Consider the following 14,677-nt stretch of genomic DNA (forward strand, 5'->3'; position numbering starts at 1 on the left):
TGATATAGTCTCTACAAAATGTTTTTGATATCACGATAACTTTTTACATGAATGGTCACGTATCCTAATATTCAAATAACCCAACACAGAGCTCGTACTTACAGGAATATCGTAGTTCTTGTAGCAAAGTTGTATGTGCACAATATATGTTTAAGGTAAGTCCTACAATTCATGATTTCGTCCGAGTTTGTATTTTAGAAAATATTATACAACAATTTACTTTACTAACGAGAAGTGTCGAGTTATCGAATGTTTTTCTCTTCCGTCAAAACAAATAGAATGTGAAACTATATTGCTAACGTTTCTAACCCTTTGCACACCAGTGGTAAATCACACAAGCAACAAGTTTCGAGAATCGAGTTATTGAATAACGTGAAAGCGTTTTTCCAGTGTCAAGTCGTTATGTTGATTAAAGCGTATATTTTAATACCCCGAAGTGAGACTTCGAAACTATCGTCAGTTCTCCAAGAGCAAATATCGTGCTCTACAAGTGTTAAGTTGTTGTATTATGTAGCTGGTAATTGATGCACGTAAGCCAAGGATCGAACCAACTTGTGTTAACTTGCGTTATTATGTACCTAGTAATTGGTGCGAGTAATCCCGCAACTGCTGCTGTTCAATTGCTTTACCGCGTTCTTATCAAGTACCTTAATAAGGATAGACAGCCCCAAGCAGATAATGTAAGTATGTATGTATGAATGATGGGTCTTATGGTGCTTGATGATAGAAGCTGGTCTTCTATTCTATATTACGAAATAATCAAGCTGGTGGTTTTACCAGCACCGCGCCACATAGAAACTTTAGTAGAATCACTTATTATAACTCCTCACGTTCACTCAAGTAAATCTAATTTGATACTCGAGTACTGAACCTTAATTTTCCAGCAGTGTGATAAACGCCGTCAGATGGTACTCAACATCGCGCAATTCCGCTCGAATACAAGTAAAAGTACAGATTTCGAAGTAAGTAAGTAAGTGAGTAACTGGTTATGTTTGTAGACTATATCTCCACTTCTATCGTTCAGAGATGTTGAGCAGAGAAGTACATGTATTTCTTCAAAGTACTCAAGTGGTTTTTTTGCCTACATGCACCAACTACTCAAGTGTTTATGATATAGGCCTGTTTCAAATTCAAGACAGTTTCAGTATTAAACAAAAATGGACCTTGAATATTAACTTTTACAATGTGAAATTTTATATGCATAAACTAAGAAACGTCACTTTTACAATGGTTCGGTATGATTTCTATATTATTCCACTCTCGTTATTGGACCGCGGTGTGACGCCGAGCTATATCTCGATGCCTAGGCTTCCGCATTTATTGTTTTTTCGATTTATTCTGCCCTATGTAGATTTAACATAAGGAAGGTTATTTCACTCATAAAATTCGGAATACGTATTTGCTCGAGTTAAAGCCATAACGTTTGGAGTGAAATTTTACGTGGTTTTCGTTGATATCCAACTGGGCTAATTTCGAAATGTAAATTGAAAAACTCAAATATCGCATAGTAGGACTTCCCAAATTTTCGGTATATTTTTACTATTTTTTTCACGGTTATGATAAGTCATTCAGGACAGCGAAATGCATTGTAGGAAATAGATGAAACTGGTACAATTCATCGAGACCCCTGAAAAAAAGTACATTTCATTTCAACATTTTATTAGCAGGTAATCGAAATACCACAAACTGTGCTAACCTTTGGAGTTGTTAAGTAAAGAAGTACTCGTACTTTTTCAGAGTATACCAAGTAGGTTTTTTGCCTACATGCACCAAATACTCTCAAGTCCTTATGATATCGGAGTGCTTCAACTTCATGATAATTATAGTATTAAGCAGAAATATATCTGGAGTACTAACGTTTTACTTACTCGGAAATGACTACTTCTATCTTATTTTGAAGGATTCCTCGCTCGACGCGTAATTTTATGAGGTTTTGAATAATATCCAACATATAGGCTCACTTTGAAGGGTACTTCGTAAAACTCAAATATTGCACAGTGAGAGTTCGCAAACTCTCGATGTATTTTTGGTATTTTTATTGCGGTAAGTCATTCTGCGGCGCGATAATGCATCGTAGGATATAGATGAAACTGACACCGCTCACCAAGGCCACTGAAAAGAAGTATACATTTCAACATTTTAGTAGCAGTAAATTCCTAGTAAAGGACAAGAAGTGATGATTTCCGAGTGAGGTAAAAAGTAAGTATTGAAGGTATAGTTTGCTCGAAAAACCGACAACTCTGAAATAGAAGTAGATGCAGTGTAAATAGTTAATCACTTGATTAAGTATAGCGCAAGCAGGCCAAACCTATACTTGAGTACTCCAAAATGTGCAAGTACTTCGCTATCGACTCACTCCACGTAAAAGGTGACTTGGTTTTAGAGTACTTTATCAGTTCTTGACAGTTTCAGTTTTAGACAAAATTTGGAATAAAAAACTAGCTCATTCACCCATTCGGAAATCTTTTCTTTAACCTGTACTTGAGTGTAGCAAGTAAATCTCATTTATTATTAATTCTACATGTACTTGTACACTTGACCATGTGGTATGACTTACATAATTTCTTTTCGCTATATTTGAAGTCTGTCAAATAGCAGTATATGTTACGGTGAGCTTCTATTCGTTCTGTTTGATCATCTTGACTAACGATATTCATTCGACGAGCTCTTCAGTGATAGTCCTGGGACTTGGAACAGTGTTATATGACATCATAGCGATACGAAGTTACGACAGTTTAAAATTATCTACCAGGACACCAAATTTCGTTAGTTCATCTCCACCTTCAAATATCGTGTTATACAAATATTGTGTATACGGGATAAATACATACATGGCTATGTTTGTTGCAATCTTCAAAAAAGTACCTCCCTCAGTAAGCAATTGCTCGTAGGCTATGCATACAAATGAGGACAGTTACATCAACGAGTGGTAACTTGTTGTATTATGTAGCTAGTAATTAGTGCAAGTAAGTCCGCAACTACTGTTCAAGGCCTTTTCCTCGTTTTTACCAAGCATCCTCGTAAGGATAGACAGCCCCAATCAGCTAATGTAAGTGTGTACTGTGTATGTATGTATGAGGGGTCTTATGCCGCTTGACGAATGAAGTTGATCGTCTATTCTATTCCGAAATAATCAAGTTAGTGGTTTTTGACAGGACCTCACCTCGTAGAAACTCCAGTAGAATAACTTATAACTCCTCACGTTTACTCAAGTAAATCTAATTTGATAATCAAGTAGGCCTACTGAATCTTATTTTTCCAACGAGTTCAAATTTAGCTCTAACTTATGAGAATAAATATAATAACTTTTCACGTTGCAGTGTAATTTACAGCGTGAGCCAAGTGATTTCATAATTAACACAAGATAAATAAATGAATTACTAGAGTATTATAAGATAATCGTGTCATCCGCCTTCGTATATCATAAAAGAATACCTACTGCAGGCGATTTGTAATTATTTGCGCTGTGTTTGATTAATTCAATCATGTTGCAGTGTTTTTTAATAGCGAAACTCAGCATAATCCAAGTAATTTCATGATAAACACAAGCTAATTGAATGAATTAACATTAAAGTAGCTTGAACTTACGTTTGTATCACCTTGACAAGTGGCATTATCAGACATGAAAATGATATTATCACCTAATACCAGAAGTTAACACACGTCAATGTGGTTCGGAATTCACGAGAAATTGGTTACTAAGAGAAGTATATTCTTGTATACACAATAGCGGAGAGAATCTTTAAAATGTAGTAAGCAGACCGATGGGTATTTGAGTTGTACAAGCATAAAAAACATTCCCGCGCGCGTCTTAGGATTAGGTGGTAGGGTTAGAAAAAATTAGGTTTATGAGCGCGCGGGAATATTTTTAGACTCAAATACATTTCCAATGTACCAAAGTCTTACAGTACAGATTTTGTAGAGTCTAAAAATATTAATCCCCATAAAACGTACTGGATGTGTGGTTCGAAACCTATACTAATAAGAGGAGCGTGATTGAAAATAGACGGAGGATCACTGGATTAAAGTTTACTGAATACCCCGCAATGTAAAATTATTATATACTATACAAAATCCGGAGTGTAAAAGTTTTTAGTGCATCGGAATAGTGTAGTTTTCTTTCTACTTTAAAAAAGTCATACGATTTTTCGTGTTGCGTTCCGGGATAAAATGTAATTTTCACGCTTTTTAATTTTATTTTTTAATATTTTCAGTTATCAGGCATAGTTTTCTATTTACTTTACAAAACTCATACGATTTTTCTTGTTGCGTTCCGGGATAAAATGTAATATTTCGCGCTTTTTAATTTTTTAATTTTATTTATTATTTTCAGTTATCTGGCAAACTATACCTTTAATACGTACTTTTTCACTTGTTGGAGATCTGCACTTCCTGTACTTTAGTAGAAATTTAGTGATAATAAAATGTTGGAATGTACTTTTTTCATTGCTCTGGATGAGAGGTGTCAGTTTCATAAACTTATCCAACAGCATCAGGTATAGGCGATGGAGAAAGCTATGCACTATCTAGTAGAGAACCTCTCGAATTGGTATTTTCTAATACCTCATTCCCATAGTTTTCTTAATAAAATTAGTATTCATTTTACAAAAAACGTCGTGTAAAGGTAAAGTACTTGTACATTTCGTAGTGCTCAAGTATAAGTTTTTAAACTATTAACTTGATAAAATGTTCAGAATATCAACTTTTTGCGTAAAGTCTGTCTTGCATTTAGTTGCCGGCTCTGAAAGCAACCAAAGTTTGTGGTATTTGCGCAACATCGAAATTTGTACACTTCACGCTTATCTTATGTCGAAAACATAAGTTAGTTAACAATATTTCGAATCATGGGTATGAATAATTTTTAAAAACCTAAATATGGCGCATCCAAACTTCGTAAATTCTTTCGGTTACTTTTTGTCGTTTTTATCTACTTTAAAAGACTCATTCAGACCTCGAAGCTACGTGAACACTTGTTCATTGGAACTTGAGTCCAACACCAAAAAGATCTACTTTACAAAGCTCTACTCTGAAAGCAAGCAAAGTTCGTGGTATTTGATCAACATGGAAATTCGTGCACTTTGCGATGATAATTTAAAATATAGAGTACTAAAGTCATTAATGCATCGGTCGCAATTCCGCTCGAATACAAGTAGAGATTTCAAAGTAAGTAAGTGGTTACGTTCGTAGACTAACCCCACTTTTACGTAACGATAACGGGTTTTCATAGAAATCTGCTTACTTTTATAACTTTATATTTTGTGAAGTAGAGAGTAGTTTAAGGTTATGTTTGTCTAACCTTGACGAGTGCTATTGTCACACTCGATTACCATCTTTAAATCATGGCTATCTCAATGATGTTGACTAAATTTACGGCTTCAGAACGTGCTAATTAGACCTAATCGTTTTAACGCTGGGGTTCGCGTACAGGTATCGAAAGTGTTTATATAATTAAAGCCCTGCGAATCGCACGCCTGCGGCTATAGTTCGTTCGATTATTTTCGCCTTGGGATTCGCGTATATGCTGCTAAGCTGTTACGACTTTAGAAAATTCTACAAGACTATCCGGAACGCGCACATGCGAGTGATTTGTTTCCGTAGCTACGAACTGGAGAATCGCTTGCCTGCGTCTAATGAAAATAAGTCGTAAAATGTGGAGGCTGCAGAGACCGTAACTTGTATACATAAAATCAAGTTTAAAAATATGGACGGATGAGTTATCTCTGACCAATAGAGTAATATAACCGCCTATAGTTTAGTGGGGTATTGCTATAATGTATATCCAAACAATCGTTGCAGACTCTGAATGTTACCTAGGTCCTTATCACAAAAAATCATGCATCAGAAGAGTAGGGATTCATATTATCAAGTCGCAGCGCTCAAAATCGCATTTTATATTAAGTAATTAGTGATGATGTGTAGAATTTTGATATTAATAATATTATCCGGAGAATATAGCCTTGCATAGACATCATAGTTTTCGCATTTATGTATAATCTGAATAGGAATTTAAATACATAGTCCTAAATACACATAATAGAAAATCCGTCGATTCTAGCCAAGGTAAGATTTGACGCGGCAATCATAAGTCGTAAAATGTGGAAACTGCAGAAACCGTAACTTGTACACATAAAATAAAGTTTAAAAAATATGGACGGATGATATTAGTCCTAAATACACATAATACAATATCTGAGAAAAGTATCAAGATGCGGCAATCAATGCAGCAATGACATAGCAATGGATGGATGATGTGGCACTATAGGCGTGGCGCTTGATGATGTGGCACAGATGACGTAGCAGATGAGTGTACCCTTACGTCATGAAAATGGGCGTGGCAATTATGATGACGTGGCGCTCTCTGATTGGACGGTAACAAACGAATCCCATCCTACTACTATCGTATTCGTGATCACGATGAAACAATGAACGCAAGCTTATCAATACTAAAAATCTACTAGCAACCAAATAAAGATACTACATAATTCTGAAATTCTGAAAATATTGATACTGAAATTTATATTTTCACCTGACATTGTCATTCGACATAATATAACAAAGTGGTTTTCAACCTTTTTCGACTTTGCAGACTCCTGGTCCTTCAAGCCCCCTCCTTCCTTGCAAACCCTCAACTTTTATTTAAAATTTATATCAAATATCTAACCACCATCATGCATTAGGTACAAATATTAACTGCAGGCAAATGTAAATTATGTTTACCATATTTTCATGGCCAAAATCCGAACAATATTTTGCGCCTGTTGGCAGCTTTTGAAATAAAGGACGAGGACATTGTCTGTAAATATGATGCCACACTAGCAATTCTTTTGCAATCTATTGTATACAGAAATGGATTTTGGTACAAATGACACGGCTATTGAGCCATCTCTAACTTTGGCTCTGGTGATTGCTAGAGTTGGCATTTTGAGGTCATATGAATAACTGCTTAAGGGTCCGTCGAAATCCGAATTGGCAGTTATTCAGCAATTTTCTGCGGCATAGGAAATCATTTAGTCTTCGAAATAGTGGTTTTTTCGAAATTAATTCCAAACGGCGACAGGATAGATATTGACCGGTAGTTTGAGATAATCGGCCGCCCACGAGAACCTAATGAGTCGCTCGCTGTCGCAGAAAATATTCAAATGAGAGATTTGAAAGCCGAATCGGGGAAGGGTATCATATAAGCAGCAGTTGAACATAGGTCAGTAGACCCTAATGAACATACGACGCAGTTTTCGATCGGGGCGTTACTCATCTTTGCCCATGCGGAGGCTTAACGGAAATCTAGTTTATATTCCCTAGTCTCGACGCGGAGATTGACACTTCGGCGGGAAGTGTGGTAACCTGGCGGGCGGTGTGGTAACCTAACTGAGCCCGGGATGCTGGTTTGAATGAGTGAATGAGAGTTATCTGTTCTCGGTACGTGGTGAAACCCTGCTCGATGCTCTGTCTAAGTGAATAAATCAAACGGCGGGAGTAACTGTTTTATTATCATTATTATTGATGAAAAGATGAGTGACGCTTTTCGCCTGTAAGGCCAGGTGCGTCACGGACTAGAATGAGCGATTTACCAAAATATGGGCAATAACCGATTTACAAGTAAGTACCGCAAGATATAACAAATTCTGCAACATGGGATATCATTTCGGGGATGATCAGTAGATTTTCGAGTGTTGCAGTGATTTTGAGCTCGCGCGCCCTGTCGATTAAACAGTTCCGATGAAAATCATATCGATTGCAGTGCAGCAAAAAATGCTCGACTGTTTCAGGTACTGTACAATGGTCGCATAGGTCAGTGTCGCTACATCTAATTTTATATAAATGCGCTTTCAGGCGGCAATGGCCTGAACGAAGCCGAAATATTATTCGTTCGTAAAGCCTGTGTCGATGCAACGATGGAAAGTGGCCATCAGTCAATGATCTATGGAAATTTCGATAGTGACCTCCTCGCTCATTTCGTTGATCTTCGGCGTTCCAGGTCGCTCTACAGTATTGACGTACTTTGGCTTTCGCCTCAGCGTGGCTAATTTTGTCTGGAAGCGTCTGAGAATGGGTATTTTCGATACGGTCCTGGCAGCTTGCCAAGCCAATTTATCAGCTAATTCATTACCAACGATATCAGCATGTCCTGGTACCCAGGCCAGGACAACAATGGCGCCTTTCTGAACCACTTGATTCAGCAAGCGACCACATTCAAATATAACATTCTGCGTTTGCTGTGCCTGCAGGTTGGTCATAGCGGATAGCACGCTCAGACTGTCCGAGAAAATCAGATATGTTTGTTGGTATGAACCATTCTGACAGATCCATTTTAGAGCGAGGAGAATGGCTTGTGCTTCTATGGAGAAGATTGACTTAAGGGTGGAACACGAATGGGAAAAGTTTATCATCAGCGACGGGATGGTAAAGGCAAAACCGGCTCCCTCTGCTGATTTAGAGCCGTCAGTGTATATTTCAGTGGCATCCCTATATCGTTCGAATATGAAGTCCAGGACTATGGGTTTATGTGACAGAGGTGCGATATCTTTTTTATTGATTTTTGCAAGGTCTAAAATGGGAGTAACTGTTATTCAGTCGCATTAGTCAGTATTAAGAAGTAGCCTTGGTTTCAAAGAGGTTGGTGACCCCTGCTTTAAACCAACCAAATACCGCAGAAAAAATGTTTATTTGAAGACCATTGGGTTACTTCTGTTTGCTAGTTGTTCTTAAAGCGTTTTATACAATACCGTAATTGAAGAATTTTGTGGTGTTTTATGTGGTTTATGAGACCATGTGATAGGTGCCTATTGCCTACATCACTCAAAAAGTTGATGTGATGGAAAAAATGAGGGTATTTTTCAATTCAGCAACTAAATGTTATTCAAAAACAATTGTCTGATCTGAATCGACAAAACTTGTGTCCACCTCTGTTATTTTCAGAGGAAAAATTTTGGTTACCTAGTGTACCTAATTGCCAATAAACCAGTCACCAACACTTCACTCGCGTTCCTTACTACCGCTCACTAGCACGGTAGTGGAGCAAAGTATGAAAAGAAGTTGGCGCCACGAGGGAATATTATACGTGTGGTCTCCACTTTAAGCACGCGAGCGAAGAGCCAAAGACACAACACTGATGGATTACGCCGCGAGAATAGAGACGGTCCTTTTGTCGAATTTGTTGAATCGAGAATCGGTTTCTCAAGTTTTATGAGGATTTTGAGAATTTTTAGATGGAAAAGAAAATTTCCATGAGCAAAAATTGAAAATCAGGTATCATTGTAGGATTTTGCACACTCTGGATGCGTAAGAAGGTGCTGACCTATTGCGGAGTTGCATGCCAGAGTTTGGTCATACTCCCACAAGAAAGGGTTGTTTGCCTGTGATTTGAGTATATAAAACGCATTGGCGTCTGTTTTTTTTTTTTTTTTTTGAAATGCTAAAACGCTGTCATTGCGAATGAATTTATACACTTCATTGAGCATTAGAACTGTTCAAAAATAAATTTTCTTCTGTATTCCAGCAATTCACTGATTAAATTGCCAGGTTATCCTAAAAACGCTACACGCCAAATTTGATTCCGTTCTAACAAGTATAAGACTACGCAGATCCAATTAAAATTTTTGATTTATTAGAGAAAACCTGAAAAAAATTTAAAAATTTTCGCAGGGTTCACTTCTAGCAACTCAGTTTTTGGCAATCATCGGAATGAGCAAAAATACGATGATTCGCTATGAACCACCAAAACAATGGCTTTACAAACGATATAAGTTGGCATATTTCTATGCGCTCATTAGTCGTGCTTCAGCCTTGCGTTTTTAGGAATACAAGAGATTCAACTCAGCCGTAACGCAGATTTTGAAATTTGGTTCATCATCATGAAATCGTGACACCGGTAGGGGTTTCTCATGAGGCCAGGAACCTTCGGATCATATGTGATACAGCACTGAGATCACGGATGTTTGAATTATATTTTGATGTAACTATTCTATTCTTCATGTAACCTCCAACGGTCGAGAGTAACTCAATACACTCCAAATAATCATTTGCACTGCTTTATTTGATTGATTTAAACCAGGGTTGTAATGACTCGAGCCATGAATCGACTCGAGTACCGATTTTTTGATGACTCGACTTGGACTCGAGTTATTTTCCCAATTTAGGAAATGACTCGAGATTGACTCGACTTGGACTCGAGTCATTGCGCATGACCCGAACCAAGTTATATGGCTCGACACTTGGACGACCAAGACCAACATTTCATTGTAATTTCAAAGAATAGTAAAGTAACCACACTATTGGGATTTCGTCTATTGGTACTGATAGGCCTATTGGAAAATGCGACCAGAACCTGTGAAAACAGAGGAAAATTAGTATATTAATCAGCAAACCTTTCGATATCACCAAACAGAGTTATAAAAGTGGATGTAACAAGACTTCAACTGGAAACCGAGTAGTCAACACCAGAGTTGGATCAATTACATTATTTCAGTTCAATTACAATTACAATTACAATTACTTTCATGCATGTTTCAATTACATTACAATTACAATTACTCCATGCTAAAAATATCAAATTACAATTACAATTACAATTACTCCTTGCCTGCTTCAATAACATTACAATTACAATTACAATTGCTGCTGTTGAACATGTAATTGAATAATCATAAATTCAACCGTGCTCCTTGACAACCGTAGCGTCGTAATTAAGTTCAGATTGTATAGTAATGAATGCGTTTATGTGCGTACATAGTATGCTATGTAAGATGTCATTGTGACGTAATATAAGCGTGTTTTGTATGCTCGGTAATTATGGCTCACGTTATTGGAAATGTAAAATGTTATTTACCTAATTTTCATATGGGTTAGGATTAAGGATAAGGTGCAGTATGTCGTTGAAAAAAGTATTATAATATATGCACGTGTTGGATTTGCGTATATAGTATATAATTAAAGAAATAATATTATTTTTATCGAGGGACGTAGGAATTAGGATGAGGAGTAAAAACAAAACCGTGCTTTGTCAGATAAGACGTTATATAATATCCAGTGGTCTGGTTAGTTAGCCAGACGAAGTAACGACGCAGCATCGTGATCTGAAATCGTATTGTAGATTGCCAACCCACGGATAGATGCGCAAGATGTGAGTCACGGATGAATGCACCGACAAACGTACTGCAGAGCCGGCTAAAAGCAGCAAACTTTGTAGTCCTAGAGCTGGCGATCCAAGCATCCAAATTTGATGCATCTGGTCTCTATCGTAAGCTGTTGATGCACTAATTCCGAAAATACAAATTAAATTCTCGTCAGGGCAATGTAACTGCTCCAAAATAGCCGTTTAAGGCCGACTGTGAAAAATGAGAGCGCCGCAGCAGCATGACCACAACAATGACCAATTACGCCCAGCGATTGTTCAGAACAATGCCGATTCCCAGACTTTCACGACTATTTTGAGATGGTACCATTGCCTGGAAATATACTTTTATTGCGGAATCAGTGCGGCACTAGCTTTCGATTAGGACCATACATATCAAATTTCGACGCTTGGATCACCAGCTATGGGACTATCAATTCTGCTGCTTTTAGCCGGCTCAGCAGTTCGCTTCTCGGCGTATTCAATCGTGAGTCACGTGTTGCGAATCAATCCGTTGGTTAGTAATCTAAAAATTGTATACAAATGGCAGCCGAGGCCAGCATAGCGGTAAAAATAAAAAACTTCGCCCGCAAGGGCGCAGTCAAGGGCTTCCGCGAATGGATCCACCAAATTCCTTGTCGACATTTAAAGAGAATGCATTATAAGTCAATTATTTTATGATGTGCTTGTCAGGTCTCAATAGCAATTTAATGTAATTGAAATTGTAATTGATCAAAATTTTTGTCAAATTACAATTACAATTACAATTACACAAAATAAAAATGCTTCAATTACAATTACATTCCAATTACATTGAAAAATGTAATTATTACATTACATTACATTACAAATTACAATTGATCCAACTCTGGTCAACACAATGACGTGTACTCGACCCGAAGTTTCTGCTACCAATAACCTGATAAAAATAGCGCACTATTTCTTGTTCAGATTCTTCAGGCTGTGCAATATTTAGTCCGTGTAGAAATAAAAAGTAATCGTAATTTTACAAAGAAATCGATTACATATGTGAAATAATCGATTATGGTTACTTCGGAATTTTTTTCGAATGTAATCAATTACTAATAACTATTACCGTATGTCTACTTCCAAAATACATTCAAAATCTAAAATGATTTCAAAGAATGAAAATAACACAAAAACATATCGACATTTTTAGAGAAGGGCTGTTCTATGGTTGAGTAGTTCGGTATTGAACTGAACACCTTTGATGATGGTGGTGTCGTGCATGATACGCAATGAAGAATTATTTGCTAACTGCACAATGGTATTATACCTTATGCTACGAGGTCGGTTATAACGATAGCTAAACATTTTCTTACTACCATAAGGATTAGCTAATCGCGGTAGAATTTAATTAACAATTCCGGATATAACATAAGTGCTTCCCCAATGCTTGCCATTCTGAACACAATCCATTCAAGTATGCGAAAACGAAATTCGAGCAAACCTGATGTCGGCAGGCCGCCAGTGGTGCCAGTCGTGCCAGTCGGTACCCCTTCCTGGGACAAGTCATCTTCTGATTTGAACTGCGGATGTGGGGAAACGACACCGAAATTGCGTATTGCGGAAAGCACAAATTTTTTGTCGCCATTTGTGAACTGAAAAAGTTTTTGATTTTTGTGGCACCACCGATGGTTTTCTCGCGGATTCACTCACTTTTATAGTTAACTGATCTTTGTGTTTGTTGTAGCTTTCCATGGCCACTAACGCGTCTACTTCCTCGAACAGACATTTCTTTCGCGACTGCAGCTCCGAGATGAAGCATTCTATCAACTGCAGAAGATTTGTCGATGAAGTTGGAAAACAGGAAGATACATTCGTGAGATAACGGGCGGTCGGACCTGCGATATTTCGTTTTTCACTTTCCTGCGATTTTCTTCCATTTTCTCCATTCTCTCTCGTAAATCGGAATCCGATTCTGCCAGTTTGGAAAGGAGTCACGTGAACTAAAATTTGCGCAGACAAGGGCAAGGTCAAAAGATGCGCAACTTTGTTGATCCCACCAGAATGAGAATTATTTCAAATGGATTAACTTACCTATCCCAGCAATTAACCGGTCTTGAACGCGTTCTTCTATATTTACGCTCACGACTTTGCTGAGTTGTATCCTTTTGCTTCGCTGTCGAGGTACCGAAGTATCGAAATTCGCCACTGTAAATACTATAAATTCAAAAATGTTGGAAATTACAATTCCAGATTGCACGGTGTTTACTGGTCGGAATTGACTGAAATGTGGTGTGTGGCGTTTTTTCAGGAAACCTGACAATTTTATCAGTAAGCGAGTGAAATTCGGAAACAAAATTAATTTTGAACAAGCCTACTACACAGCTTTATCCAATTATATGTAGAGCTACCGTTTCTCAATTAGATTAGAATGACTGAATTTGCAAAAACTTAATTGAATGAAATTGTGATAAAGAAATGAATACAACAAGAATCAGTTCATATCAAATCACTGTGCATTCCCATAACTATGAGAAAGGTTAACGTCTGTACACCAAACTTGGCTCATTTTGCATGATATTAGGGGTCACCAATAGCGGCCGTCGATCTGATATGTGATTTTGGAAGAACTCGAGATGAAGCAATTTTAAATGCTGAAATTGATTCCAGTTTCGAAGTATTGTACCTGTTTCAAAATAAACTGTTCGCCTGTGCCCAACAACACTATTCCCCACTAGATGAAACCGCTTCGGCAATGGCAACAACATTTCATCGATGGAGGTTCAGCTGATATGAATAATTACCTCGATGTGCAATGGCCAACGGATACTGCCAAGACCGAGACGCGTCCTCACAAGATCAATCTTTGAGGTGAGATAGTCGTTCGCATCATGTCTGAATAGCCCCAATATGGATTGATAGTTTAAAATAAAATGAAGTTCATGATCATGATATTTCTTGTACTACTTTGATAAAATATTATTTGTTTGTGTTAACCATGACCACTAGGGCTGTTCAAAAATAACCTTTTTTCCGGAATCTTGGCGATTACTTGATTAAATCGTTAGTTTGCCTTAAAAAAACGACGCACACCAAATTTGAATTCATTCCAACCAATATTTGCGGATTTCGTAGAGTCTGAAAATTTTGAATTTGCCTAAAAATGCCAAAAAATTTTTTTTCCAAATTTTCCTTCCAACCTTATGAAATTGTTGCGCTGTCTTCAAAAACGATGCAAAACAAATTTGACTCAATTCGAAGCCGTAGAAGTGGAGTTATATCAGTTTTTCTTTGACAATTCTGGGATTATCCTTGATTGGTGGCAAACGATGGAAAACAAATTTGACTCAATTCCAAGCTGCAGAAGCGGAGTTATTCAAGTTTTTTGATGATAATTCTGGGATGATCCACCAATCAAGGATAATCCCAGAATTGTCAAAGGAAAACTGATATAACTCCACTTCTACGGCTTCGAATTGAGTCAAATTTGTTTTGCATCGATTTTGAAGACAGCGCAACAATTTCATGGGGTTGGCGGAAAAATTTGAAAAAAAAATTTTTGGCATTTTTAGGCAAATTCAAAATTTTCAGACTCTACGA

General features: G+C 37.4%; 3 protein-coding genes across 4 annotated transcripts in view; 1 reads left to right on the plus strand and 2 right to left on the minus strand.

Annotated features, from left to right (window-relative positions):
* The window catches only part of LOC145451713 (uncharacterized), a 312,192-nt gene that overhangs the window by 160,804 nt on the left and 136,711 nt on the right, over nucleotides 1–14,677 (minus strand). The gene's annotated exons all lie outside the window — the stretch shown is intronic.
* The window catches only part of LOC145451721 (uncharacterized), a 118,572-nt gene that overhangs the window by 93,594 nt on the left and 10,301 nt on the right, over nucleotides 1–14,677 (plus strand). The gene's annotated exons all lie outside the window — the stretch shown is intronic.
* LOC145452679 (uncharacterized) lies at nucleotides 12,469–13,086 on the minus strand. Its single transcript, XM_080330849.1, has 3 exons — nucleotides 12,976–13,086; nucleotides 12,791–12,907; nucleotides 12,469–12,732 (listed from the first exon to the last, which is right to left on the minus strand). The coding sequence occupies exons 1-3, from the start codon at nucleotides 13,024–13,026 to the stop codon at nucleotides 12,469–12,471; spliced, it is 432 nt and encodes a 143-aa protein (XP_080186975.1). The 5' UTR covers nucleotides 13,027–13,086.

This window comes from Botryllus schlosseri, chromosome 12 (genome assembly GCF_051294905.1).
Source record: "Botryllus schlosseri isolate E-star chromosome 12, Bs_hap1, whole genome shotgun sequence".
Lineage (NCBI taxonomy): Eukaryota > Metazoa > Chordata > Ascidiacea > Stolidobranchia > Styelidae > Botryllus > Botryllus schlosseri.

What these genes read in the sequence shown, in the direction of transcription:
- LOC145452679 (XM_080330849.1), bottom strand. Translation starts at nt 13,026, where the DNA reads ATGGAGAAAATGGAAGAAAATCGCAGGAAAGTGAAAAACGAAATATCG. An exon ending in TGAAAAACGAAATATCGCAG is followed by an intron (nt 12,908 to 12,975) that starts GTCCGACCGCCC and finishes AATCTTCTGCAG; the next exon opens with TTGATAGAATGCTTCATCTC. An exon ending in AAGATCAGTTAACTATAAAA is followed by an intron (nt 12,733 to 12,790) that starts GTGAGTGAATCC and finishes AAACTTTTTCAG; the next exon opens with TTCACAAATGGCGACAAAAA.